The 25,236-nt window shown below is 53.8% G+C and overlaps 1 protein-coding gene across 2 annotated transcripts; it reads left to right on the forward strand.

Annotated features, from left to right (window-relative positions):
• Positions 1-7,943: 7,943 nt before the first annotated feature.
• Ppp1r9b (protein phosphatase 1, regulatory subunit 9B) lies at positions 7,944-23,975 on the forward strand. Of its 2 annotated transcripts, NM_053474.2 has the most exons (10): positions 7,956-9,839; positions 13,419-13,551; positions 14,885-15,005; positions 17,255-17,359; positions 18,282-18,417; positions 18,887-19,039; positions 19,122-19,175; positions 21,639-21,868; positions 22,103-22,199; positions 22,388-23,975. In NM_053474.2, the coding sequence occupies exons 1-10, from the start codon at positions 8,469-8,471 to the stop codon at positions 22,439-22,441; spliced, it is 2,454 nt and encodes an 817-aa protein (NP_445926.1). In that variant the 5' UTR covers positions 7,956-8,468; the 3' UTR covers positions 22,442-23,975. The 2 variants fall into 2 exon arrangements, with proteins under 2 accessions (XP_038942918.1, NP_445926.1); XM_039086990.2 differs by lacking the exon at positions 21,639-21,868 and having other exon boundaries at positions 7,944-9,839; positions 22,388-22,459.
• The last annotated feature ends 1,261 nt before the right edge of the window (positions 23,976-25,236 follow it).

Raw genomic sequence — 25,236 nt, forward strand, 5'->3', positions numbered from 1 at the left:
CTGAGACTGCCACCTGGGATTTATTGATTAGGCTGGCTGGTAAGCCCCTGGGAGGTCTGCCTGTCCCTACCTCTGCAGCACTAGGGTTAAAAGCATATGCCCCCCACTCCATGGGCTTTTTATAGCGTTCACCAAAAATAACTATAGGATAGCTGAGGATAGCAATGGAAGTCATTTATCCAGAAGGAACCAAGGGGACAGTGAGCCCAGGACACATGCTTTACCTCAGTCAGGCCATGCACATTAAAGTGCACACTGCTTAACATCCAACAGACCAGCAAAAATAAGAAACCCCAGGTAGCAATATCGCTCTGTGGTAAAGCACTTACCTAGCATTCATAAGACCCTGGGTTTGATGTCCAACATTGTAAAAGACAAGTAAAAAGCCCCAACAGGAGAGGCCAGTTCAGTCAATAAAGTACTTCCCTCGCAAGCGTGACGACCTGAGTTCTAATCCCCAGAGACTCACACTTAGAAAGAGGAGGTGGTGGCTCATGCTTATATCCCAAACTGGGGAAGAAGTGGAGACTTCTTTGGGGCTCACTGACCAGCTAGTCTCGTCCAAGTGATGAGCTTCAGGCCAAGGAGAGACTCCATCGCAGAAGAAGTGGATGGCCTCGGTGGGGATAACACTGAGGTCGTCCTCTCGGCTCTACATGATTACACACCCTATCGTGTACACACACATGCACACAAATAAAAGAGAGGGTAGAGGCTGGCCATAGTAATCCACCCTTTAATCCTAGCCTAGGAGGAAAGTGCAGGCAGAGCTCTGAGTTTTTGGCCAACCTAGTCTAGACAGTGAGTTCCGGGTGAGCCAGGAATACACTCTGAGACCTTGCCTCAATCAACCAATCAATCAATCAATAGAGCAAATGTTGGCCAGATGTGGTCTTGTACAGTTGCTGGGGTAGGAGGAAGGATGGAGACTCGGCAGCTGCAGAGAACATCATGGCAGTTACAGCCAAGTTCAAAGTTCAGCCACCCAATACCTGAAATTCTGCTTCTAGGTAGACATCCTGAATGGGTTCAGACAAAATCCCAGGATGTTCTCTGCACGCCTGCCTAGATCAGCAAGAACAACAAAACAAAACAAAACCAGATGCAAACCAAACACTGTCAGTAGGTGAACTGGCAACAACTACATTATGGTTTATTCAAGTGATAAACAGAAATTAAAATGAGCAAACCACATAGGGCCTGTGATGGTTTGTATATGCTCAGCCCAGGGACTGGCAGGATTAGAAGGTGTCACTGTGAGTGTGAGTTATATGACTCTTCTTCTAGCTGCCTGGAAGTCAATCTTCCACTAGCAGCCTTCGGATGAAGACATAGAACTCTCAGCTCCTCCTGCACCATGCCTGCCTGGATGCTGCCATGTTCCCACCATGATGATAATGGACTGAACCTCTGAACCTGTGAGCCTGCCCCAATTAAATGTTGTCCTTTATAAGACTTGCCTTGGTCATGGTGACTGTTCACAGCAGTAAAACCCTGACTAAGACAGAGACCCACTGTCAAAAATCTTGAGTGGGGAAGGTACAAATGGCATATATAGTATTGCTATTGTTACACAGGCTTTAAAGACTCAGAAAGCACTACTATTTCATGAACACGTAAATGCATGGGAAAGAGGTAAAATTATGGGCTGATGCTTGCCACAGTTTATGTAAACCCAAGCAAAACAAGCCAGCCACGAAAGGACAATTTCTGTACGATGCTTACATAAGGTACCTAGAGGAGTCAAGTTCACACAGATACAAGTGGTTGCCAGGAGCAGCAGTGGGAGTGGCCAGGGAGTGCAGTGCCAGGAGATAGTCTCCACAGGGAAGATGGGAAACATCTTTGCAGTTTGGTTTGGGCACTCTCTCTGTCTGTCTCTCTGTCTTTCTCTGTCTCTCTCTGTCTCTCTGTCTCTGTCTCTCTCTCTGTCTCTCTGTCTGTCTGTCTGTCTCTCTCTCTCTCTCTCACACACACACACACACACACAGACACACACACACACACACACACACACACACACACACATATGCTGGCCTGGAGTTAGGCAGGTAGGCTAGGCTAGCCCTGGCATCACAAGCCTGAGTCACCGCTCTGGGCATGATTTTCTCTTGGATTCTGGGGATGAGATGCAGGTTCTCACCCTTGTACAGCAAGTATTTTTTTTTCTTTTTTTTTTTTTCGGGAGCTGGGGGCCGAACCCAGGGCCTTGCGCTTGCTAGGCAAGCGCTCTACCACTGAGCTAAATCCCCAACCCCATACAGCAAGTATTTTACTGACCAACTCACTTCTCCAGCCTCCCAGATTAGTATCATTTATATTCACAATATTAAAATGGGCCAATACTGGCATTTGTAAATTCCGCTGCAATGCAATTCTCTGTACTTTCCTTATTTTCTATGAAAAAATTTCAAACTAAAAGCTAAAAAGAAAGAAAGAAAAAATTATTACAGAGTAAGAGTTGGGGGAAGGAGGATTGCCCCCAAGGTAACACGATTGCTTATGTTCTACTCTCTGCCCCCAACCCCTCCCGTGGCTAAGAGAAGAGGCTAAGGCAGAAGAGCAGAAGCAGCATTCTGGAGACTGAGCCAGTGCTAGGTCCCACGGGACCCAGCAGAGCCTGGTAGAGCCAGTCAGGCGGGACATGGCCAGCAAAGGCCTATGGGAGAAAGTGACTCTGAAAGTTGTCTCTTCCTTGCACACAGTCCAGAAAGCAGATGAAAAAAACAGTTGGCCATCAAAAAACAAAAAAACAAAAAACAAAAAACAAACAAACAAACCAACCACAGAAATGTGAGTTCTTAGCAGTCGGAGCTCCTTGGATTTGCTGATGACATAACGCATTGCCTAATCTTTCCTGTTCCTTCTTTCTTCCCCTTTGACCTCTGTGCATGTCTGCAGAGCTCCAATGGCTACAACTACAACCTAGCAGAATACATAGTTACAGCTGAGCCAGCTAAATACAAGCTTTCCTTTAAAGCACCTGAGGATTTGGAGGTATCTTTGCTGTGTCCCACCCCCTCCCCCCACCAACACCCCGTACCCCCACCAACACCCCGTCCCCCCCACGCACACCAGACCCATGCCTCCCTAGTCTCCAAGAAACATGTGATCTTTACAAGGTTACACAGGGTGCTAGAGTACAGTGTGAGACTGATGGGAAGAAAGCCAGTAGCCAGAAAGAAAAAAAGAAAGAAGAAGAAGAAGAAAGAAAGAAAAAAAAGAACAGGCAGTAGCTATCCCCCAGCTGTGGAAAGAAGGGACCCACAGTTCCTCTCTCTGCAGGTGCAGTGATCGACTTCAGGAATAAAAGACCCATTGGGAAGTTTAGAAGAAAGGTCACCTTCAAAAATTATCTCGGGGCAGGGGTGTAGTTACGATTTGTAACATTTTCCTAGCATGCTTGAGGCCCTGGGTTCTATCTGGATATCAAGAAACAATTCAGAAGGGTTTGGAGAAGCCATGGGCAGGAATAGAGAAGAATTTCACATAATGGATCTTGAAAGGCAGAGGCCCAATGTCTCATGAAAATAGACTCAGGCGCTGTAGACACCGGAGCTCATTCTCAGCCTCATACCTGCCCACACTTTTGCATGCACACCCAAATCCATGCTCCAATACACGTGCCTTCCATGGCAGTGGCAGCCCACACTCGGAACTCCAGCCTCTGTGCTTTCTGCATTCAGGATCTCTTTAGTGCCCTCGGCAACTCCTTGAGGTTGGTATTTTGTCTCCGGCTTACAAATTATGAAGAGATCTGGCAAAGGCCTTGAGCTTAGAAGTGGCAGCTTGGGGGTGTTCTAACAAATGCGGTCTGATTTCAAAGCCATGTTCCAGCCTGTGCCTCACAGGAAGTAGGAGACACCCTGGGTCACCCATGGTCGGAAGATGTCAGACATTCAGGTTTGAGCATGTTAGGAACTGAGAAACCCAAAATAACTAGCCTAAGGTCACTAAGCAAACGGGAGGAGCTAGGATTCAATTCAGACCTGCAGAATCCTAACCGGGACTCTAAACTGTATGACCCATTGCTCTCTCCTTCCTGTTCCCAGGGAGTTGGAACCCTGTAGGACTCTAACTCCTCACCACTACCCTACCCAGCCACTGCCATGCTGGGTGAGCTCTCCTATTTGGTAATGTGAGTACACAAGCATATCCTCCTTGGATCCCAGAACTCGCTCAAGGCCCCAGCCAACAAAGGAGAGGAACTGGGGTGAACGTTATTGACTAACCATAGAGCAGCCAAAGGGCAGGGTCTAGATCAGCTTCTTCACGGATGACAGTGGCCAGGAAACAAACAAACAAACAAAAACTGCTTTCAGAAGTTGTCTGAAAGGCCCAGGGCTGGGAAGAGCAGCCAGCCTTGGCACCCAGCCCATGCCTGAGCCCAGGGCGCTGAAGGCTGAGACTTATCACACATCAGACTCTCTCCACCCGCCTTCATCACCATCTTTGCTGTTTGTTACACCTGGCACTTAAAGCCAGCAAGCCTCCAGGCATATCATCAAAGAGCACCTTCGGAGAGGGCCCTCATGAGAAACAAGGACGTTCATTCGGGCCAGGAGAGAGGAAGGGTTATCACTGCCTGTTGCCGTTTCTATCACTTAGCCACTGCTGGGGAGGCTTCTCCTCTATACATCGGGCTGCTGGCATCTCCCAGGCCTCAGTTTATCCCCTGGGAGCAGGGAGGAGAAACGTGACTTCTGCAAGGTCAACTAGACAATAAGTGGTATAGCCAAGACCTAAAGCCTGGATCCTGGTTGGGGACTTAGCTCAGCGGTAGAGCACTTGCCTAGCAAGCGCAAGGCCCTGGGTTCGGTCCCCAGCTCTGAAAAAAAAGAAAAAAAAAGGGGGGGGGGAGCCTGGATCCTGGCTCGACTTTGGGAACTGCTCCACTCCCCTCTCTATACAGGACAGAGGAACGGAGGAAACTTCCATCCCAAGACCACCAGGAACATTGGCCATGGTATCAGCGGTTTCCTCCACGTGAGCCCCGGGGAAACCAAAAGTTTCAAATTATCCTGGGATGCTAAACAGGCGAGAATCTGTGAACATTACAGCCTGAGGAATGAAAGTTTACCTCAGACAGGCAGGGGCAGGATGGAGGTGACACCCCGGGGCCCCACCCATCTCTTAGGCAGATTGTATAGTATCTGCCTCCAAGGAAAGAGTGATGGTAACACAGTTACCTCTCACTCCCTTAAAGCCTCTTCAGAAATTCCAGCCTGGGTGTTGCTCAGCCATCTAGGAGCCCATGAAATAATAATCTTTACTCATTAGCGGCAGTCGCCCAAGCTCCAAGCTCACCGTACTTTCTCACATCCCCAAAGTCCTTAAAGGAGTTTTACTCTGACAAATCCGTGCACAAGGGAGAGCTAAGGGTAACCATGAATCCAGTTCCTCCTAAATTTCTGCCAAGGGTGTTGGGAAAGGGGCTAACAGCTGGTTCTCAACCCCTCCTCCCACCTGGCCAGGAGTGAGTACAGACCCCTTGGGCTAGGGCCAGTTAAAAATGACTCACCACAAAGGGTGTGGGAGATTCTGGGCAGAACACCCAGGGCCTTGGGCCCTCCTCCAGTCCACCAGGGAACTCTAAGAACACCCGCTCAGATCCCCAACTGGCAACGGGGTGAGCAGAAGGGCAAGGGCATCGCCCAACCACCACAGTGGGGGCCCGGGATGTAACACAGTTGCTAAAATGCTTGCCTAGCAAGCAGGAAGCCCTGGGTTAGAGCAATTGCTCAAGCCTGTAATTCCAGCACTCAGGAGGTGGCGGCAGTTGAATCAGAAAAGTTCAAGGTCATCCTTGGCTAAATGTTTAGTTCGAAACCAGCACAGGATACTGCAGATCCATTCTCAAAACACAAGCAACCAACCAACTGCCATAGTCGGGTTAGGGTGGAGGGCTCAGGCCCCAGAATTGAATTTGAAGTCCTAAAGCTTGTTCAGGAAGAGGGCTTGGCTTCTAAGATGGGTCAGAAGGTGAGAAGGCACCTGGATGGCTTCTTTACCCTGCACAGATCCCCAAATGCAGAACTGGGGAGGGATATAAGTCTCCTGCCCACTGGGCAAAAATGTAGGGGCATCTGAAAGCCTGAGATCTGTGTTCATCTCCGGCTCCAGATGAGAGCCAAAAATCTTCCCTCTCCTGGCACACTGCACTAGGGAGCCAGTCCAGAGGTTCTTGGCTCCTCCCCATCCCAATCTTCAGGGTTCCCAGGCGGTTTCCCCAAGTCCCATCCCCCATGCAGGGAGCTCTTTCGCACGTGCTATGGGTTAGTGTCCCACAAAACCCACACACGGTGAACGGAAGGGTAAGAGGTTCCCTCCATGAGCACGGCCAGGCCAACCGGAGAGAGGGAGAAAACGGGAAGAGGAGGAAGAGGATGGAGGGGAAGAGGGCGGGGGAGGAGGCAGAGGCCGCAGGAAGGCCTGAGATGCAGGAAGCAGCTGGGGCGAGGGGGGGGAAGCTTTGTGCCTGAGTTGTTTTCTGGGTCCTAGTGTCCACCCTGTTCAGTTCCTGGGAATCTACCGACTGACTGGAGCTACACAACTAGACCTGAATATTGGATGGATCCTCACTGCTAGGTTCCAGATTATTGGAGAAGGATCAAGGGCACAAGGCCTCTTGTTGTGTATGTGAGGAATGAAAAAGCTCTAAAGAAACTGAGTTTTGTTTTGTTTTTTTTGTTGTTGTTGTTGTTGCTGCTTTTTTTTTTTTTCTTTTTTTTCGGAGCTGGGGACCGAACCCAGGGCCTTGCGCTTGCTAGGCAAGCGCTCTACCACTGAGCTAAATCCCCAACCCCGTTAAGAAACTGAGTTTTAAAGATGGAATTTTTGCCCCGGAGATTCCCCTTCACCAACTTTGGGAAGTAGTTAGAAATATGTGCTTTGACCTAGCACCCAACAGTTTTGATGCTGGTAGCCCTAAACACTCTAAGGACCTTTAAGAAGATGATTAAGGGCCCTCCCCACAAAACCCCTTCACTTTGTGGGAGGAGAAGACCAGCTCCCAGACACACACACACACACACACACACACACACACACACACACAAACACACTTGCACACAAGTGACCAGAACCTCTAAATCCGAGACCCAACGTAGAACTCTGAGTAGAGAAACTTTGACCCTAGGCCTCTAGAATCATTCCTTCCAACCTCCTGCAACACCTTCCAAATCTGTTTGAGAGGAAGGTTTGAAGGCCAGGATTCTACACCCTTCCCCAAGTGGGCAGGTTTAGAACAACATCTTAAGACTTCCAAAGGCAAAAAGCAGCTTTGGTTATCTCCTGACATTTGGGTGATGTAGCCCCTACCCCCACTCCATCCCTTTCATTTCTCCTCCCCACAGAGCACCACAAGATTGCTGGGCCAAAGTTTTACGTCCTGAAAGGTGCAAAAAAATGTCTATGGGGAGTTGTTAAAATGAAGAATCCCAGGTCTTGCCCCGGAGATCCCCCTTCACCAACTTTGGGAAGGAGTTAGAAATATGTGCTTTGACCTAGCACCCAACAGTTTTGATGCTGGTAGCCCTGAACACTCTAAGGACCTTTAAGAAAATGATTAAGGGCCCTCCTCAAAAACCCCTTCACTTTGTGGGAGGAGAAGACCAGCTCCCAGACTGCTGTGGCTAGATGGCTCCCCGCCCCCAGGGTTAAATGAGGGGACGCCTATGTGGGTTGTGAAAAGCCGCCGAGTTTGGGGTGGGAGGGTTGAAGAAGAATAGCCAAGGTCCGAGAAGCTGCGGAAGGCTGTCCGCCAACTATGAGTAGGAGAGACCAGGCGACAGGGTGGAAGGGGAGGGCTCACAGGCTCCGGCCCCGGAAATCCGATCCCTTTAGGACCCAGTGGTACCAGTCCCCCAGCGGCGGCGGCGAGAAGGGCAGCCGCTCGGTCTCCGGCAGCCGCGGTTCGGGCAGAGCTAGAGAAAGACCGAGGCTCGGGGCGCGGGGGGGAGGGAGGGAGGGAGGGAGGTGCGGCGGAGCGGCCCGGGTTAGCGGAGCAGCCACGGGCGCGGGGATGCCGGGCATCCCGAGAGCCAAGGCCCCCGGCCGGAGTAGGGGGCGCCTGCGCCGCCAGCGCCGCTGACACCGCCTCGGAGGATGTGAGCCGGTGCCGCGGCCGCTGCTTCGCGGGCTGGGCGCGCGGTCCCAGCGGCTCCAGCCAGCCTCCGCTTCTTTAATTTGGGTGGGGGCGAACGCACCAGGCCGCTAGATCTTTGGAAGGGGGCTGGCTGTCTTTGGCAGCTTGGTTGGGGGAGGCGACCCACACAGGGCGCTCGGAGATTTTTTTTTTTTAAAGCAGGGTTAACTGTTTTTTGGCAGCTTGATTTCTGGGGGACTCTATAGAAGGCCTTTCGGGATTTCTTTCTTTGGGGGGAGGGGGCGGTGGTCCCGACTTGGCCAGCCGCCTGCTGGAGGGGGACAGCGGGGAGCAGGGGGATGCGAACCCGGCTCCCCCAACCATGATGAAGACGGAGCCTCGGGGGCCCGGGGGTCCCCTCCGGAGCGCCTCCCCGCACCGCAGCGCCTACGAAGCGGGCATCCAGGCACTAAAGCCTCCCGATGCTCCCGGGCCTGACGAGGCACCCAAGGCGGCCCACCATAAGAAATATGGCTCCAACGTCCACCGCATCAAAAGTATGTTCCTGCAGATGGGCACCACCACGGGGCCGCCGGGTGAGGCAGGCGGCGCCTCAGGCATGGCCGAAGCCCCACGGGCGTCCGATCGCGGCGTGCGCCTTTCCCTGCCGCGGGCCAGCAGCCTGAACGAGAACGTGGACCACAGTGCCCTGCTCAAGCTGGGCACCAGTGTGTCGGAGCGCGTGAGCCGTTTCGACTCCAAGCCCGCGCCCTCGGCGCAGCCCGCTCCGCCGCCGCACCCGCCGTCCCGGCTGCAGGAGACGCGGAAGCTGTTCGAACGGAGCGTCCCCGCGGCCTCGGGTGGCGACAAGGAGGCCGTGGCGCGGCGGCTGCTGAGGCAGGAGCGCGCCAGCCTGCAGGACCGGAAGCTGGACGTCGTGGTGCGCTTTAACGGCAGCACCGAGGCGCTGGACAAGCTGGATGCTGACGCCGTGTCGCCGACGGTCAGCCAGCTCAGTGCGGTCTTCGAGAAAGCCGACTCGAGGACCGGCCTTCACCGTGCACCCGGTCCCCCTCGGGCCGCGGGGGCGCCCCAGGTCAACTCGAAGCTGGTCACCAAGCGGTCCCGGGTGTTCCAGCCACCGCCGCCGCCTCCCGCCCCGTCGGGGGATGCCGCGACAGAGAAGGATCGTGGCCCCGGAGGGCAGCAGCCCCCACAGCACCGAGTGGCCCCTGCCCGACCTCCGCCAAAGCCGCGGGAGGTACGCAAGATCAAACCGGTGGAGGTTGAGGAAAGTGGGGAGTCTGAGGCTGAGTCGGCTCCCGGGGAAGTGATCCAGGCCGAGGTGACCGTCCATGCAGCCTTGGAGAATGGCAGCACCACAGCCACCACAGCCAGCCCTGCACCCGAGGAACCCAAGGCCGAAGCGGTCCCCGAAGAGGAGGCGTCGTCGTCAGTGGCGACACTAGAGAGGGGGGTGGACAATGGCCGGGCCCCGGACATGGCACCCGAGGAGGTGGATGAATCCAAAAAGGAGGACTTCTCAGAAGCGGACTTGGTAGACGTGAGCGCCTACAGTGGACTCGGGGAGGACTCTGGGGGCAGTGCCCTGGAAGAGGACGATGAAGAAGATGAAGAGGACGGGGAGCCCCCCTACGAGCCGGAATCAGGGTGTGTGGAGATTCCTGGGCTTTCAGAGGAAGAGGACCCAGCCCCGAGCCGGAAGATCCATTTCAGCACCGCACCGATCCAAGTGAGTGGTCCCCTTGGATGCCCCCCCCCCAGCTGCCCTTGCCACGTGCATGTGGTTGCTCCCACCCAGACATCCGTGTTTGGCAGGCTGAGTCAGCCCCTGCCACCCAGCCGGGTTCCCAGAAGTTCCCACAGTGAGGGAGGCGTGGGGGAACTTCCAGCTGTTTGTCAGAGTGGGAAGGTTTTCAGGTCTGTGATTGTGAAGGTGGCCTGCTGCGACCTGCCCTCAGGTTCCTAGCCCCGCCCAGCATCCCTCCCTGCCCTGGGACACCTGCTCTCTCTTCCTCCCCCCCCCCAGACATTCTTTCTTCTAGAAGCTGCCAGAAGCTGGGACTTGGCTATCCTGAAGGGGTGTGGGACGGGACGTGTCTTCGGGATACTGTTCCTATACAAACCCTGCTGTCAGGAAGAGAAAGTGGGGGAGCTTAGGGGCACTTCCTGCTTCTCCATGTGTGAGACTGGCTCTGTCTGGGGTGAGAGAGAGGGGAGCTAGGAACTTCCCAAAACAAAAATACAAGGGAAGGCCGCCCTTTTTCCCCTCCTGTACCCCCACTCCAACTTTGCAGAAGTGAGAGAAGGAAGCAGGGATGAGTTGGTCCACTGCCATGTGACTGGGCCTGAGGGAAAGACGCTGCACCTTAGGGTCTGTGCAGGGCCAGCTCCCCATATCCAAGGTTGCACAGGAAAGGGGCATCTTCTGTAGTCCTTGAAGGAGCAGGCCCTACAGGAAGAGGGTGGTGAGTCTGAAGTTCCCCTAGGGCACCTGGCAGACTTTTCATGCCTATAGCCTTGGGACTCCTCTCTCTTTCTGTATTTTCTATTTACTCTTTTAAAGAGGCTGGGGGCTTGCTTTGTGGGGAAGGGAGTTCAGCTGCTCTCCCCCCCCCCTTCTGCGCTTTTTCTTACACCGCTATTGCTGATTGGTTTGTGAACTGTGCCTGTCAGTGCTTTGAGATCCTCTGAGTAGTGGTGGTAGAGAAAAGATGTCCCCTGGGGAGAATTAAAACCAGGAGACCACTCCCATTTCCCACTGCTCTGTGAGCCCAGCTGGCACATCCAGATTTCATGGTCTTTTCTTCCCTACCCAAGCTCTACTGAGCCTAGCACCTGGCCTGCCCCAGCAGGAGTATAACAGCACCAAGTACTTTCCTTGGCCTAGACCCTGCTCCTCCTTGCCCTCTGAGGCCAAACCCCATGTGTTTGCTTGCAGTTTCCATAGCTACCCCTGGACACCAAAGCTACCCAAGTTTCTCTCACTCTCCACCTCTTCCCTCTCCCCCCTCAGCCCCCCAGGCCAGCAGAGAGAGGTCCAGAAGGTTAAGGGTGGCCAGCCTCTCGCCCCTCCCTGCCCAGGGGTTTGGAAGACTCTTCCATGCCCTGTTCCCTGTGGAGGCAGTGGGATCCAGGAAGGAGTAGAGGCTGTTGGGAAGGTGTTAGAGGTAGCTGCCCCATCCCCGTGGGGTTTTTGAGCAGCCCCATGCCCTCATAGAAAGGGAATGTGGTCTGGGCCTCTGTCTATATCTGACGCCTTACCCTGATTTTTTGGTAAAAAATAGCATATGATTTGGAGCAGTGCTCTGGACTCCCTGGTGACTCCGAAGCAAGCCGGCCACTGGCGTGAGAGCCAAGGCAGTGCAGAGGCTCCACGTGTCTGACTCTTGGCCTTACTGGGGCTTTCGTCCTCCTCAGCCTGGCCAGGGCCGTAGGCTTTTTTTCTCCTCTGCCACCTCCACCCTGATTCTGAAGCCAGGGTTCTCTGCCCGTCCCTGACCCAGTTGTCACCATTATGGAGGTCGGAGTATCTGCTCAGGGCAGAGGATATGATTCCAACCTGTCAGCCGAGGAGATCGCTGAACCCAGGGCCTTCTGATAGGAGGAGTGACTGGTGGTCCTAGGCCTCTGAGCCTGAGGCCTGCCTGGGCTTCCCACAGTGGGCAGGATACAAAAGGTGAACAGGTTGGGGACAGAAGACAAGGCCCAGATCAGGCCAGTGGAGATGGGTTGAGGCTGGAGGATACTGTCTCTGGGCACAGGGTAAAGGCCAGAGGCCTCAGATGAAGAGATGGGACAAGGCCAGTTTGCTGACCCAGACTTATGCCATTCTTTATCCTAAAGCTTGGGATACCTTTGCAATAGGGAACTGAGTCACTTGTGACGGGCTAAGTACAGCCCATCTAGAGTCTGGTGCTGTCCTGCTACTGGGTAAGCAACCTCTGTGACCTTGGGTAATAGATTATATGTGGACTAGAGAGTCTGTTCCTTCAAGGCTGGGACCGCTGGCCAGATGCTGGGGAACAGTCCGTTGGCCACTGGATGAACACGAAAGGACTGATCCGAGTGTCCGATCAGTAGTGTCAAGGGCTTTAGCTGGGTGAGCATGACCACCCCAGCTGTGCTACTGGCTGGTCCTAGAAGTATCCTCTCTCTCGACCTCCTGCCGTGGCAGTGGACCTCTGGGATGAGACTGGAGGTTTGGATGACATTCAGTAAGCCCCAACAAAGGAGTAACCCTGCCTACAGGGTGCCCACGAGCGTGCTCCTAGAGCAGAGGAGGGCCTGGCACAGATCTTGCTGGAGACAGTGTCTTCCTCCAATCTTTCTGGCTGATAAGTGCTGCCTCCACCTCTCCTGCCCCCCACTTGACTTCGAGCGATGCCAACAATGTCACGGCTAGCAGTAAAGCCAAAACAAAAACAAAACCCATCACGGTTCCTCAAACGAGCATCAGGGACCCACAGAGCCCTGTCTCCTTTTCACTGATCCTATGAAGAAGTCAGAGGTAGACACCTAGAAGGAGAGAGATAGCAGAGGGGCACAGGGAACGCTGTACAAGACAGACAGGCTGCCACTGCACATGATCCTTGGTTCCTTTAAGGTCCCAGTCTTGGGGCCTCTGCCTGGCTCTTCTGGTACCTGCAGATAGGGGTATTGTTCTTCAGGGGCATAGTTATGGTGTGTGGGAGGGCCATAGGGGCTCCTCTTTCTCCCCCACTCTTGCTCTCTGAGGCCTACCTGGGGATTAATGGCCTTCCCTTCTCCATGGAAGTAAAAGGAGGTTCTCTGCTTCCTCCCTGGCCCTCTTGGCCTCCACTTCAGCAGCTGGGCGGGGAAGGGTCCCGGTGCCTTTCCCTCTTTGCTCCTTGCCTCTTTCTCCCCTCCCCCTCCCCATCTGGCATCCTCCAGTGTCTTCTCCATCCTTCTCCCCCTCCTCTCTTCCTGTCTTCTGCTCAGCCTGTTCCTCATCTGTGTCTTTGTGTCCACCCTCAGCTGTCTGGCTCTCGGGTCTTGTCTCTTCCTTTCCCCCTGCCCTGGTATTGGAGATTCCCAGACCTTGCAGTCTCCCCTAGAGTGTCCGTCCGGTCCTACCCAGACTAGACCATATGGAACAGATCTTTCACTCTCTGGACCCTGGGCTCTAGAATTAGGAAGCCCTTTGCTGAGAACTGGATTCGTTGTGAGGTCAGTGTCAAGGAAGGGCCTCTGGAAGAAATGGCATGGGGCTTCAGGCAAGTCAGCTGGCCCAAGGGCCTTCTCCTGCCAGTGCATTCTCTGTGGCCCTCTGAGAGCTGCTCCTCCCCAGGTATTCAGCACCTACTCCAATGAGGACTATGACCGACGCAATGAGGATGTGGACCCCATGGCGGCCTCTGCGGAATACGAGCTGGAGAAGCGAGTGGAGAGGTTGGAGCTGTTTCCTGTGGAGTTGGAGAAGGGTGAGAGACCAGGCCAACCTAAGGCATACGCTGGGATCTTCTGTGGTGCTACCCTCTGTCCTGCCACCCCTGCCACGTGTTAGGCTGCTTAGCCCCAGCACCTGCTTGACTTTCTCGGCATCCCATGTCAGCACCAATAGTCACTGGTGTCTCCAATGTATTACTTGGTGTACATCTCCTAAGTACTGTGTAGGTGATCCTGGGCGCTGTTGGAGGCACGGAGACAGATAAAAGCAGGCTCCCGGCCAGACGGCTCCTCTAACTTCAGCCTTACGTGCCGTCATATGTGCCGGGAGGAAAGAGAGACCATGTTTGATAGAGCCTCACCAAGGAAGTACGCTCTAAAGTGAGCTCTTCAGAGCTTAGCTTTAAAGAGAAGCCCTGTGGAAAGTGGGGTTGAACAGAGAGGTACACTCAGCGTAGGATGAGCACGTGGCCGGGGTGGCATGGGCCATGGCGAGAGCATGGCCATTTCTGAGAGGGATTGGGAGCTGTGGTAGGGACGGGGAAAGCTATTCTAGAAAGTTCACAGTGTCCAGGCAGTGGTGGCACATGCCTCTGGGAGGCAGAGGCAGGCAGATGGATTTCTTGAGTTCTAGGTCAAACTGGTCCTACAGAGTGAGTTCCAGAGCAGCCAAGGCTATATAGAAAAACCCTGTCTTGGGGGTGGGTAGAGAAAGAAAAGCAAAAGAAGAAAGGGAAAAAAGAAAAGAAAGATCACTGTGGCATGGGTCCAGGGAGGGTCACAGTGAATGACGGTCTCCCATAGCAGGTCAGCAGTTGCTTAGTGAAAGTGGATGCACCAGGCAGGAACAAGCCTGGTGGTCACTTGACTTAGCGGAGCCCGGAGCTAAGAGAGAGGAATCTGAATGCTCCCAGGCCTGGCATCTAGTGCCTGTCCTCAGGGAGTGTTCGTGGGGACAATCCTATGTATGAATGCTGGAAGTCCATGGGACAGGCAGTGCAGGTGCAGCTAGGTACTGGGTATCCATGTTTGGTCAGCGGAGTTCTGGGCTTAGAGGAGAATAATTGAAGAGACCAAAAGGCTCAGGGCTAAGTCCTGGCTCAGTCCCCATCCCAGCCACACAGTCTTATCTGTATGCACAAAGGCCTGCCACACCCCAGCTACCCTCACACACCCTGCTGCCTGTCAGCTCGTTGGATAGGGCATAGGGCAGGAAGTAACCCATGAGTTAGCAAAAGGGAGGTGGGTCTAACCATAGTTCTTTTCCATCGTGAGATGTCTCCTATGCCTGGGGACTGCTTATACAAAGGAGTGGGTATAGTGTAAAGAGTCCCTGCCAGCCATGGCTTCTCCCCTTCTGTGTCACAGACTCTGAGGGCCTGGGCATCAGCATCATTGGCATGGGAGCCGGAGCCGACATGGGCCTGGAGAAGCTGGGCATCTTCGTCAAGACTGTGACTGAGGGTGGTGCAGCCCATCGGGATGGCAGGTACTACCCTCCTTCCATTCCCTTCCCCCTCTTTCCAATTCCTTCCCAAGTCTGTTTTAGAAGTCATCATCTGGGGTCGGAGGGCAGCAGCCTCTGGGAGGCCTGTGTGTGATTTTGTGTGTGTGTGTGTGTGTGTGTGTGTGTGTGTGTGTGTGTGTGTGTGTGTGTGTGTGTGTGTGTATGTGTGTGTCTTTGGATGTTCACAGAGCACCGCTGTGCAGGTGCTGTGCCAGGCTTTGGGGTGACAGCCGGGAACAGATGGAAGCCCTCCCCAGGGCCCCACACGTTCTGTGGGGGAGGGGTGTGAAGCTCAGCTGTGCCTAGCACACCTAGCACGGTGTGTACTGGCTTAGGGTGTGTGTTGGCCCTAGTAGGAAGAACATGGACTGCGTGTCTGGAATAAGGCTTTTTCCACATTTCTTTCCCTTAACAAATACGAGGGCCTGACTCTCGCTGGGTTGGTGCCAGGCCCTGGCAGTCAGTGTAGGGGGCCTGACCCTCGGAAAACAAGCAGTGGAGTAAAGTAGGCAGATACCAGACAGAACAAACAAACTGGATGAATGGGGAGGAATATATGTAGGCCCAAAGTAGGAGGGCCTAGCCAGGAGTGGTGATGCACGGCTTTAATACCAGCACTTCGGAAGCAGAGGCAGGCGAATTTCTGTGAATTCGAGACCAGCCTGGTCTACAAAGAGAGTTCCAGGACAGCCAGGGCTGTTACACAGAGAAACCCTATCTCAAAAAACAAACAAACAGACAAACCAAAACAAAGAAACAAGGAAGCAGGAGGTCCTGGCCTCTCTAGGGTGGGCTTCTTGGAGGAAGTGATACTGAAAAGAGCTAAAGACCAGGCAGGAACTAGCAAGGCCAAATGTATATAAAAGGTTCCTTGTAGCCAAGTGTAGTGGCTTAAACCTTTAATCCCAGCATTGGGGAGGCAGAGGTAGGCAGATCTCTGAGCTTGAGGACAGCGTGGTCTACATAATGAATGCCCAGATAGCCAGGACTACATAATGAGATCCTGTTTTGGAAAAAACAAAACAAAACAAAATAAATGGATAAATAAAGATAAAAGGTTCCTTGTGAACACAGGAATGGAATGCTAGCACTTCAACTGAGCCCTATGTCCCCAGCCTGAATGGAAGGGGTTCCAAGTAGAAACCACTGGGGCAGGAGTGTAGATAGCCAGGGATCCAGGAACAGATAGGAACAGATAGTTGCAGCCGTGTTCTGGAGCCGAGGTTGCATAGGTGTGCACCTGTGTGGAACATCTCTGGCCAGAGGCCTGGGGTTCCGTAAGTCAGAAGGCTCTCGAAGGGCACCAGAGCTCTGGCACCCAGGCTCCTCCTCTCTGCCAGATTTTCTGTTGTGTGTGTTGCTAGGGAGGAAGTAGGAACTGCTGTAAGGCTTTCCCTCAGGAAAGCTGTGAAGGTTTGACACCCACACCCCATCCACATGACAGGGGTGAGTGGTGAGGGCTGGGTTACTATAGGCTCATGTTAGAGGCATAGGTGCCCAGTTCAGAGGGCTTTTGCCTGCAGTGGCGTAGGTGGCATGAAAGCAGTGGGAACAGAAAGGATGGCACCCTTCCTGGCACTTCTCTCCCTCTCCAGAGCTTGGCCACTGTCGCCTGTTTGCTAGAAAAGCAGGTATGTGAGCATCATGGGCTAGCGCCCACATGAGAATGTGGCCCGTAAGGGAGAAAAATGTCTCGGGCATTCTCTCTGTTTCCACTTGAAGCCCTGAGAAGCTCAAAACCTCCCAGGAGGTGGAAGTTGAGGGAGAAGGTACCAAAAAGTTCCCCCACCTCCCCTCCCCTCACAGACTAGGCTACCACCCCATCTTCCGCTCCTGTGGAAGGGGTCCAGGATGCTCCCACAGCTAGATTGTGCTGGGGTGTGCAACTCTGCGGATGTGGATTGGTGTGTGAGCAGGAGAGGAACATGCTTGGGTCCAAGGTGTTTTGGGGGTGGGGGACACTGGGGTGGTGGCATACATCATGGGTAAAAATGAGCTCTGAGCCTGTCGCATCACCCTGTGGAGTAGGACTGCAGACAAGAGTATGGTTGTTACAGGAAGTATACCTGCCACCTTTCCTGGTCGTGGATGACTGCATCTGTGTTGTTCTCACTTACCTTTTTCTGGGAACCTTGTGTGAGCCTTGAGTCTCCACTGGGAAGAGCCCACCTTTTAACCCAGCTCCTGCTCCTCTCATGGCCCCATAACCAAATGTCCCTTTCTTTCCCTAGGATCCAAGTGAACGATCTCCTGGTAGAGGTGGACGGGACGAGCCTGGTGGGAGTGACCCAGAGCTTTGCAGCCTCTGTGCTTAGGAACACCAAAGGCAGAGTGCGGTGAGAGTCAGACAGCTAGTCCTCTAGGCACCAGGTCCCCACCCGGGGACCTGTGCCTGCGCCCCTGCCAGGCCTGCCTTCCCATCCCCGGATCCCTGGCTGTGCCGTTCACCACTAGGACTCAGGTTTCCGGGCTCGTGTCCTCCATGTTCTCCTCTTGGTTTATTCTCCTTCCCTGCTTCTGTCTCTAGCTCACCTCCTGAAAACCAAACCAGCTTCTCCCACCTAGAGCTTCATCTCAGGCCCACCCCATGTCCTGTTGGCAAGGCTGCTCCACTGAGTGGAGTTGAAGTCTGTGTACACCTCTGGCAGCTCACCTTGGGGACCGCTCCCTGCCCCACTTGTAGAGGGGCACTGCCCCCAGGAAAGGGTGTTGGAGGGAAACAGGATGTGGGTGGCTGGGGGAGGAGGAGCTGATGCCTGGAAGTCCCACTGTTTCCTCCCCATGCTAATCTGCAGTTGCCATCATCCTGCCCCTTCCTGACCAGGGGCTTGGAGCGCACCCAAGACACACCTCTGCGGTCTATTCCCCATCCCCTAAGATGGGTCATTTTAGCCGCTCCTGTGCTTTTGGTTTGGTTTTGTGGTGGCTGTTTTCTCTTTGGTGGGAACAGCTCCTATGCTGAGAGCCCCTGAGCTCATGTTCCCTGTAGCCCAGCCCAAAGTTTGGTTGGCGTCCCATTCCCACAGCTGGTCAGAGAGGCTAGCAGGTCTTCCTGCTTCTGGTAGGCAGCCATGTGAAAGCCCCAGCTCCCCTATTCGTTATTAATTCTACAGCTTCTGGACTCAGGCTCTCAGTTCACCTCCCCTGGGAGGGCCTAGGTTTGGAGGGAGGGCCCCACACAAGGAGGGCAGTGGCATTCCCAGCTGTAGACAGGCTGGGATGACGCCAGAATGACAGATGACTCTGGTGCCCCTGCAGGTTCATGATTGGCCGGGAGCGGCCTGGAGAACAGAGTGAAGTGGCCCAGCTAATTCAGCAGACCTTGGAGCAGGAGAGGTGGCAGCGGGAGATGATGGAGCAGAGATACGCCCAGTATGGAGAAGACGATGAGGAGGTAGGACCATGACTGCCCTCTGGTGGTTAGATGAAGCAGAGCAGCCATTTGCCTCAACTACTTTTTCTAGGCTTGATTAAAACAAAAAAGCAAAACAAAACAACAACAAAAACCCTATGTTCCAGGGGAGTTTATGGTTGGAGAGAGAAGCAGCCCCTCCCTTCAGAGAACCCCTGCTCAAATGGAAGAGTCCCACTCTTCTGTCTCCCTGTAACTAGAAGGAAAACACAGTCTTCTCTGAGTCCTTACTCTGGGGGCAGGGTAGAGCCCCATAATCTAGGGAACCTGATTAGGCGAGAGGTCTTGTCCTCAAGGAAGCCATGTTATGGAGTTTCTGCAGGCTGACAGTGTCCCTATTCTAGCGATGGAGACTCCCTCATGAGCATACTGTTGCTGGTCTCCAGCCTGGCAGCGGGGTTGCTGAGGGAAGTGGAGTATATGGATCCACGTTGCCTGTATCCTTCCACAGACAGGAGAGTATGCCACCGATGAAGATGAAGAACTGAGCCCGACATTTCCAGGGGGTGAAATGGCCATCGAGGTGTTTGAACTAGCAGAGAATGAGGATGCACTGTCCCCTGTGGAGATGGAGCCTGAAAAGCTGGTGCACAAGTTCAAGGAGGTTGGAAGAGGGGCCCTGGGGCTGTGGGTGAAGGCAGATAGGTAGCTGACCCTAGGAGCTGAGTGCCACCTTATGTCTGCAGCTCCAGATCAAGCATGCTGTCACTGAAGCGGAAATCCAGCAGCTGAAGCGGAAGGTGAGGGTGTGTGTGCACGTGTGCATGTGAGTGCATGCTGAAGAGCCGGGCTGAGGGCTGGGGGAAGGCGCTCTGCCTGCACACAGGCACTCCCCCTTATATACAGCGGTTCACCATGGGCCACTGTGAGGCCAGGGATGTCAGGATTAAGAGCCCAAGAGCTCTGGCCCATCTGTTCCCCTATTCATTCACTGGGTCTCTTTCCCCTCGTATATAAGATGTGATATAAAAGCACTGTCAACAGCATAGAGCTGTATAAGAGGACCCAATGAGAGGATACATGGATACCCTGCAGCCAATACAGGAAGTCTGCAGCCTGCTTCAGGGTCCGTGCTCAGTCAAAAGTCAGTATCAGCAATTCCATGTTGACGAGCCAAGCCTTAATCTTGATGTCTGTGTTTTCTCCTCAACACACATCCAACCTTCACGGGCACTGAGATAAGATAGAGGTTTTTTGACCCCCTCAAGCACACAGTGGTGCTCATAGTGACACACGCCATCCTGAATCCACAGTCCGATTCACTCAGACACCTACACACTCCGTCCGCGCAGATATGATTTCCAGACACCCATGATTGATTCTGCCAGAAGCACTGGCCTGATTAGGTCACAGAAGCACACAGACATGACCACCAATGAGGCCGCCTGGCCTAGGAAGAGTGTCAGAGGACATGCACATTTTCACCTGGGCTAGCAGCACCCATGCTAGTACTAATGGCACCAGCTGGTAACACACATGGCTACTGTACATGCATGCCAGATGCTTACAAGCACATTGGGTACCCACACGCTCCCCAGGCATTGCAGACACACAGATTTCTATATATTGAAGGAGTCCCAACTCCCACGGGGTTTCCGGGATAGTAGGAGAAACCGATCTCCAGGGACCATGAAGATGCACTACACCAGGAGTACGCGTGTCTTTTTCTACGTAGATGAGAGAGGGCAGGGGATGGGTGTCTGGGACATCAGGAGTGTCTGGGTGGGAGCTTGCAGGCTGAGTTTGAAAGGAGGCCCGGCAGGGTATGGTAGCTGGTCCTTCTGAGAGGTGAAGAGACAGCTGGATGGTAGGAAAGCTAAAAAGGCAGTGTGTAGACCTCACCCTTCATGAACTGTGTATAGGCGTGGAGCTGTGGACCCTAGGTGGAAGTTCACCACCTAGGAAGTGGGGGCAGGTGTGAGAAGGGGCTTTGGGGGTAAGGAAGACTTGGATATGGACAAGCTGGTTAGAGACCCTGGCAAGCGGCTGTCAGACTGAGTCAGAGTACAGGCCAGGTGTGGGAAGGAAGGGCAAGGGAGACTGCATTTTTCGGGAGTATTTTGAGGGCATGAAGCAGATGGCAGGTCACAGGTGGTTTCAGGTTCAGAAAGCAGAGGTATTCAACTGACAGACATCTAAGGTAACTTCTAGATGGCTTACGTCACTTCGGGCACAGTTCGCGAGCAAAGGCAGAATTGATCCTCATCCTTGTGTGTCTTATGAGACTGCATATTACTAACTGTTGTTACTACCTGAAGAGTTAGTGAGCCTCTAGATCAGGAAGCACCCCATCCAGTCGTAGGGCAGAGAGTACTGCCCAACTCAAGTCCCAGCAGGCTTCCCTGGGAAAGTGATACACAACAGGTATACAAGGGAAGGTAGATGGGGCGTTCCTAGCAGAAGGAACAGCATCTGCCAAGGCCCTGAGGCATGTGTGAGGGCCTGCAGGAAGGCCTGAGGTATCTAGGCTTTAGAAAGCACGAGGTGTTTGCAACAAGGAAGACAGAGGGACAACCAGGACCTGGAAACTGAGTGTTGGGACACCGTGTGACAGCAGCACCTTCCACCAGGCAAGCAAGTGGAGAGAGCAGGCTTCAGACCCGGGAAGAGTGCCATTTGGGGCATGGTGCCTCTGAAGGGCTGGGAGGTAGGGCTGGATGAGGTGTGGGATCTGGCAGGGGCTCAGGATTAGGGCCTCTGTGCAGAGGTGCTGTGGGAGGTGGTGCTGTGCCTTGAGGAATGATAGAGAGAAAAATGCAGACTGATACAGTCCCCTGGGAGCAGGAAAGGAGCTGGATTGTTTAAGAATCTCCAGGGATGGGTTGGGGATTTAGCTCAGTGGTATAGCAAGCGCAAGGCCCTGGGTTCGGTCCCCAGCTCCGGAGGGGGGAAAAAAAAATCTCCAGGGATAGGGACTGGTCAGCAAACCAGGGCTGCAGAGAGCTCAGAGCTGGTGAGCGATTGTCTTTCCCTATCTACCATCTCAATAGCCCTGAGGCATGTCGTTCCTGTCTTCTGGATAAGGCAGAAGTTGCTAATCAGTGACTCAAGGGTGCCTGCTGCCGCCCTAGCAGAGCTCTAAGGTCAGCCTCAGAGTTAGTAGTTGGGGGCCGGTAGGCTCCACAGGTATGGAGTCCTTAGAGGCTGTTGCCTCAGGGGCTCACTCCGGTCACCTCCAACCCTGGGCTGCTCTTTCGTCACAGTTGCAGAGTCTGGAGCAGGAGAAAGGGCGCTGGCGGGTGGAGAAGGCCCAGCTGGAGCAGAGTGTGGAGGAGAATAAGGAGCGGATGGAGAAGCTAGAAGGCTACTGGGGTGAGGCCCAGAGCCTGTGCCAGGCTGTGGATGAGCACCTGCGGGAGACTCAGGCCCAGTATCAGGCCCTGGAGCGAAAGTACAGCAAGGCCAAGCGTCTCATCAAGGACTACCAGCAAAAGTATGTGTCAGAGCTTGGGGTCTGGGGCCAGACAGGCAGAGAGGCCTTTAGTGATAGTCCCCACCCCAGCCTTCCTCCAGCTGAGTAGAGAGAGACAGTGAACAGAGAAGTTAGAGGGCACCACGATGGGATATCAGACCCTGGCCCTAGAGGCCTTGGGACAACCTACTTCTCCCTGGACCAAAGCCACACGGTACACCCTTAACCCACCATCTGTCCCTCGCCTGTCTCCAGGGAGATCGAGTTCCTGAAAAAAGAGACCGCCCAGCGTCGGGTACTGGAAGAGTCGGAGCTAGCCAGGAAGGAGGAAATGGACAAACTTCTGGATAAGGTAGAGCCCTGGGTGGCCTACAGAGGGAGCAGCATGGAAGGTGGAATCCAGTACTCACTCAGTCAGTGTTTGGAAAGGCTTGTGGTGCTGGCTGGCAGCTCAGGGTCATAGCCTAGGGTGGGGGAGGGTGAAGTTGCAGGATCTGTGCTCAGTGGTCAGGCCTGATACCTCCTCTCTTTGTTCTCCAGATCTCAGAACTGGAAGGAAACCTGCAAACACTGAGGAATTCCAATTCTACTTAACAGGAATCCTTGACTGGACAATGATAACCCCTCCATTATCCTTACCCCCTGTCCTCAATCCTCACCCCACCCCTACCAGCCTGGGGACAGGTGCCCCGACTTCCCCTACTCCTCCACCCCATCTCCCCCAGCTTCAGGGACCAGAGGGCCCATATTACAGGCCCCTTTAGGGTGGCCAGGGCAGACAATGCTGGCTGGAAGAGTGGCCTCCTTGCCCTGTGGGGCTGAGGCACAGAGGCCGAGAGAAGCTAAGAGCTGGCCTGGGTGGTGGATGGACACAAGGACCTGCAGACCAAACTGCCAGACTTTATAACCTCCAGCCTGTGTCTCTGGACCGGAGTGGAGCTGGGGCTCTCCCAGCATCTCACCACTTGGAGGCTGCTCCCTGCCCACAGGGTCCGTATGGCCCCTGGGCCTCTTGACTTGAGATTCTTGGCCCCTTCCTCTTCCCCATCATTGTGCTGTCTGTTGCATTCTGGCCTCCAACTTGGAGGGATTGCCTCAACATCTCCCACCCCTGCTCCCCATCCCAGGAGGGATAGAGCCCACCCTTGAGCCGGAGGCTGGGCCTGGTCCTGCACTGATATCTCTCCTATCCTTCAGGGGGGAAGGAGAATGTGACTAGGGGAAAGGGTAGTCCAGGACACCTGGAATCCAGCCCCCCTTCCTAGGAAGGGCAGCAGCCCTCAACTTCTCCGTGTGCCTCCCCTCTCCCAGGTGCCAAACAGCCATAGGCCTCCTCCTGGAACTGCCCTGAGGCCACTCTGGGGTTGGGGGTTTCCTTGGTCTAGCCTAGGAATGCCAGGAGGGAGGGAGGTCAGCTTAGGTGGTGTGCCTGCAGAGCTCTCACTGGAGAGCTAGGCCCTACCCAGGGCCACACCCGGAAGCCTTGTATTAACATCAAAGAGACTCAGCCTCCCCTCCTCCACTCCCCCACTGTTTTCCAATGTTTTCACTGGAGGGCAAAATTTTACTACTCATCTTTCTGGAGACCAGGGCTGCTTACTGTCAGCCTGCTTTCTAAGTGAAATTGACTCCATTTCCCCACGTTAACCCCAAATTGGGGCTTGGACCAAGGGAGGTGAGAACCCTCAGGTACCCTCCCCTTTCAGAATCCATCTCTTGCCACTTCCACATACCACCCCGGCCCTAAGCCTAACTTTGTTTTATTTTTTTTTTCTTCTTTTTAAAACAACCCAGTTCTATCCTTTTCGGTTTCTCCTAGTCCCCTGTAAATAGACCATACCATCAATCAGTATTTCTTGCCCCTCTCTTCCTCCCCTCGACGTGCCCCTACTCCCCCGAAAGAGCTGGCTGTCACAGTGCCCGGCCCCTGCACTTCACCCAGGCAGATGGAGGGGGCGGAGCCGGGTGGGCGGGCCCTCGGTGTACTTCCGGTTTTGACCGGCAGCGCTCCTGCCCCGCCCTTGGAGGACCCCGTCTCTGTATATAATATATATATGTATGTATTGTTCCTGGTTTTGTACGGACCATGCCCTCTGTCAGGTCGTCCCCATAAAAGCAGCCCCCAGAGCCTCGCCGCCTGGTTTCTTGATGCGCTCTAGTCGGGAGGGGAAGGGATGCCAGAAGGTCCTCTCCTTTTCCTAATAGTGCACAGGATCTAGAGAGGACCTTAATACTAGTTAAGTTCTCCAACCCCAGCAAACTCACTGGTCACCATTCCCCAGTTTTCTTGAGCTCTCTAGACGGTGTCTTAGGTCTGTTATTCACGAGGTCTCTAAGCCAGAAGATGGGCTGAATACAAGGAGAGAACCGAACCTCCCCCTGAGAACCGAGTAATCTGCAAGACCCCAGAGGTCTCCTATGAAGTACCGGGAGGACCAAAGATTTCCTAGAAGATAACTTGTCAGAACATTGTCCTCAAGGTCAAAGAGAATGTCCTTTGTCCCTCCTGAGCTAGCTTGAGAAGCTTCATATAGTCCCGGCTGCCCCCTTTGCTAGTCCTCAGTTCCAGAGACAAGTTTTGGTGAGTCCCAAAAGCGAATTGTAATGAGACTTCTGCAGTATACAGCACAGCCTTTCCTTTTACAGATCCTGGGGGGCAAATATGTTCAGTAGCTTGGGGTGGGGTCAGGGGATGAGCTCATCTTCCCTTTTCCTCAGAAAAGGGACAAAAGTCCCACGCTCCAGGCTCTTTGGTCACTTAGGTTAGCCCCTGACAATGCCAGAGATGAGTGGTCTCTATAAGAATGTCACTAACAGCCCCTGGGGGAGCCACTCCCTAGCGGCTCGTTCCATTGCAGAACTGGTTCTGTCAAGCCAAATAATGACTTCCTGTTATCTACCCTCAAAACTGGTTCTGCACCCCAGAGCCAGTGTAGGGTCTGTCCAGCTCTGACACCTACTTTAGAGCCGTCAGAAAACTAGCAATGGTGGTGGCTTCTCAGTGCATTTCCTCTCATCAGATGGTCCTTGGGACACTGGGAGTATAGGGCATCCAGGTAGATCCAGGTGTGGCTGAGTCCTGTGATAACCACTTCCCAAAACATGAAGACTCAGGTCATCAAGCCTAGGTGAGAAGTCCCTGAACCACAAACCCAAGTCCCTGCTCAGGAATCCTTGCCAAGAAATGAAGCAGCTAGTTCTTCCTGGGTGGGGAGACAGATGTGGGGTTTCCAGTCCCTGTACCTTCCCTAGATGTTCTAAGGAACGGTCGAATGGTTACTTCGTGTGGAAGTATTGAGAGCGTTCTATGGCTCGCACCTTGTATATTCTCTTCTGGGAGTTCCTTAGCCCTGAGCTGTGACTTACCCATGAAATGGGTTCATTTGAGG

Source organism: Rattus norvegicus, chromosome 10 (assembly GCF_036323735.1).
Source record: "Rattus norvegicus strain BN/NHsdMcwi chromosome 10, GRCr8, whole genome shotgun sequence".
Classification (NCBI taxonomy): Eukaryota; Metazoa; Chordata; class Mammalia; order Rodentia; family Muridae; genus Rattus; species Rattus norvegicus.

Excerpts from the sequence above, each read along its gene's own strand:
- Ppp1r9b (NM_053474.2), top strand. The coding sequence starts at position 8,469 with ATGATGAAGACGGAGCCTCGGGGGCCCGGGGGTCCCCTCCGGAGCGCC. Across the intron at positions 15,006-17,254 it reads GCAGCCCATCGGGATGGCAG|GATCCAAGTGAACGATCTCC; the intron begins GTACTACCCTCC and ends TTCTTTCCCTAG. Across the intron at positions 21,869-22,102 it reads ATCAAGGACTACCAGCAAAA|GGAGATCGAGTTCCTGAAAA; the intron begins GTATGTGTCAGA and ends GCCTGTCTCCAG.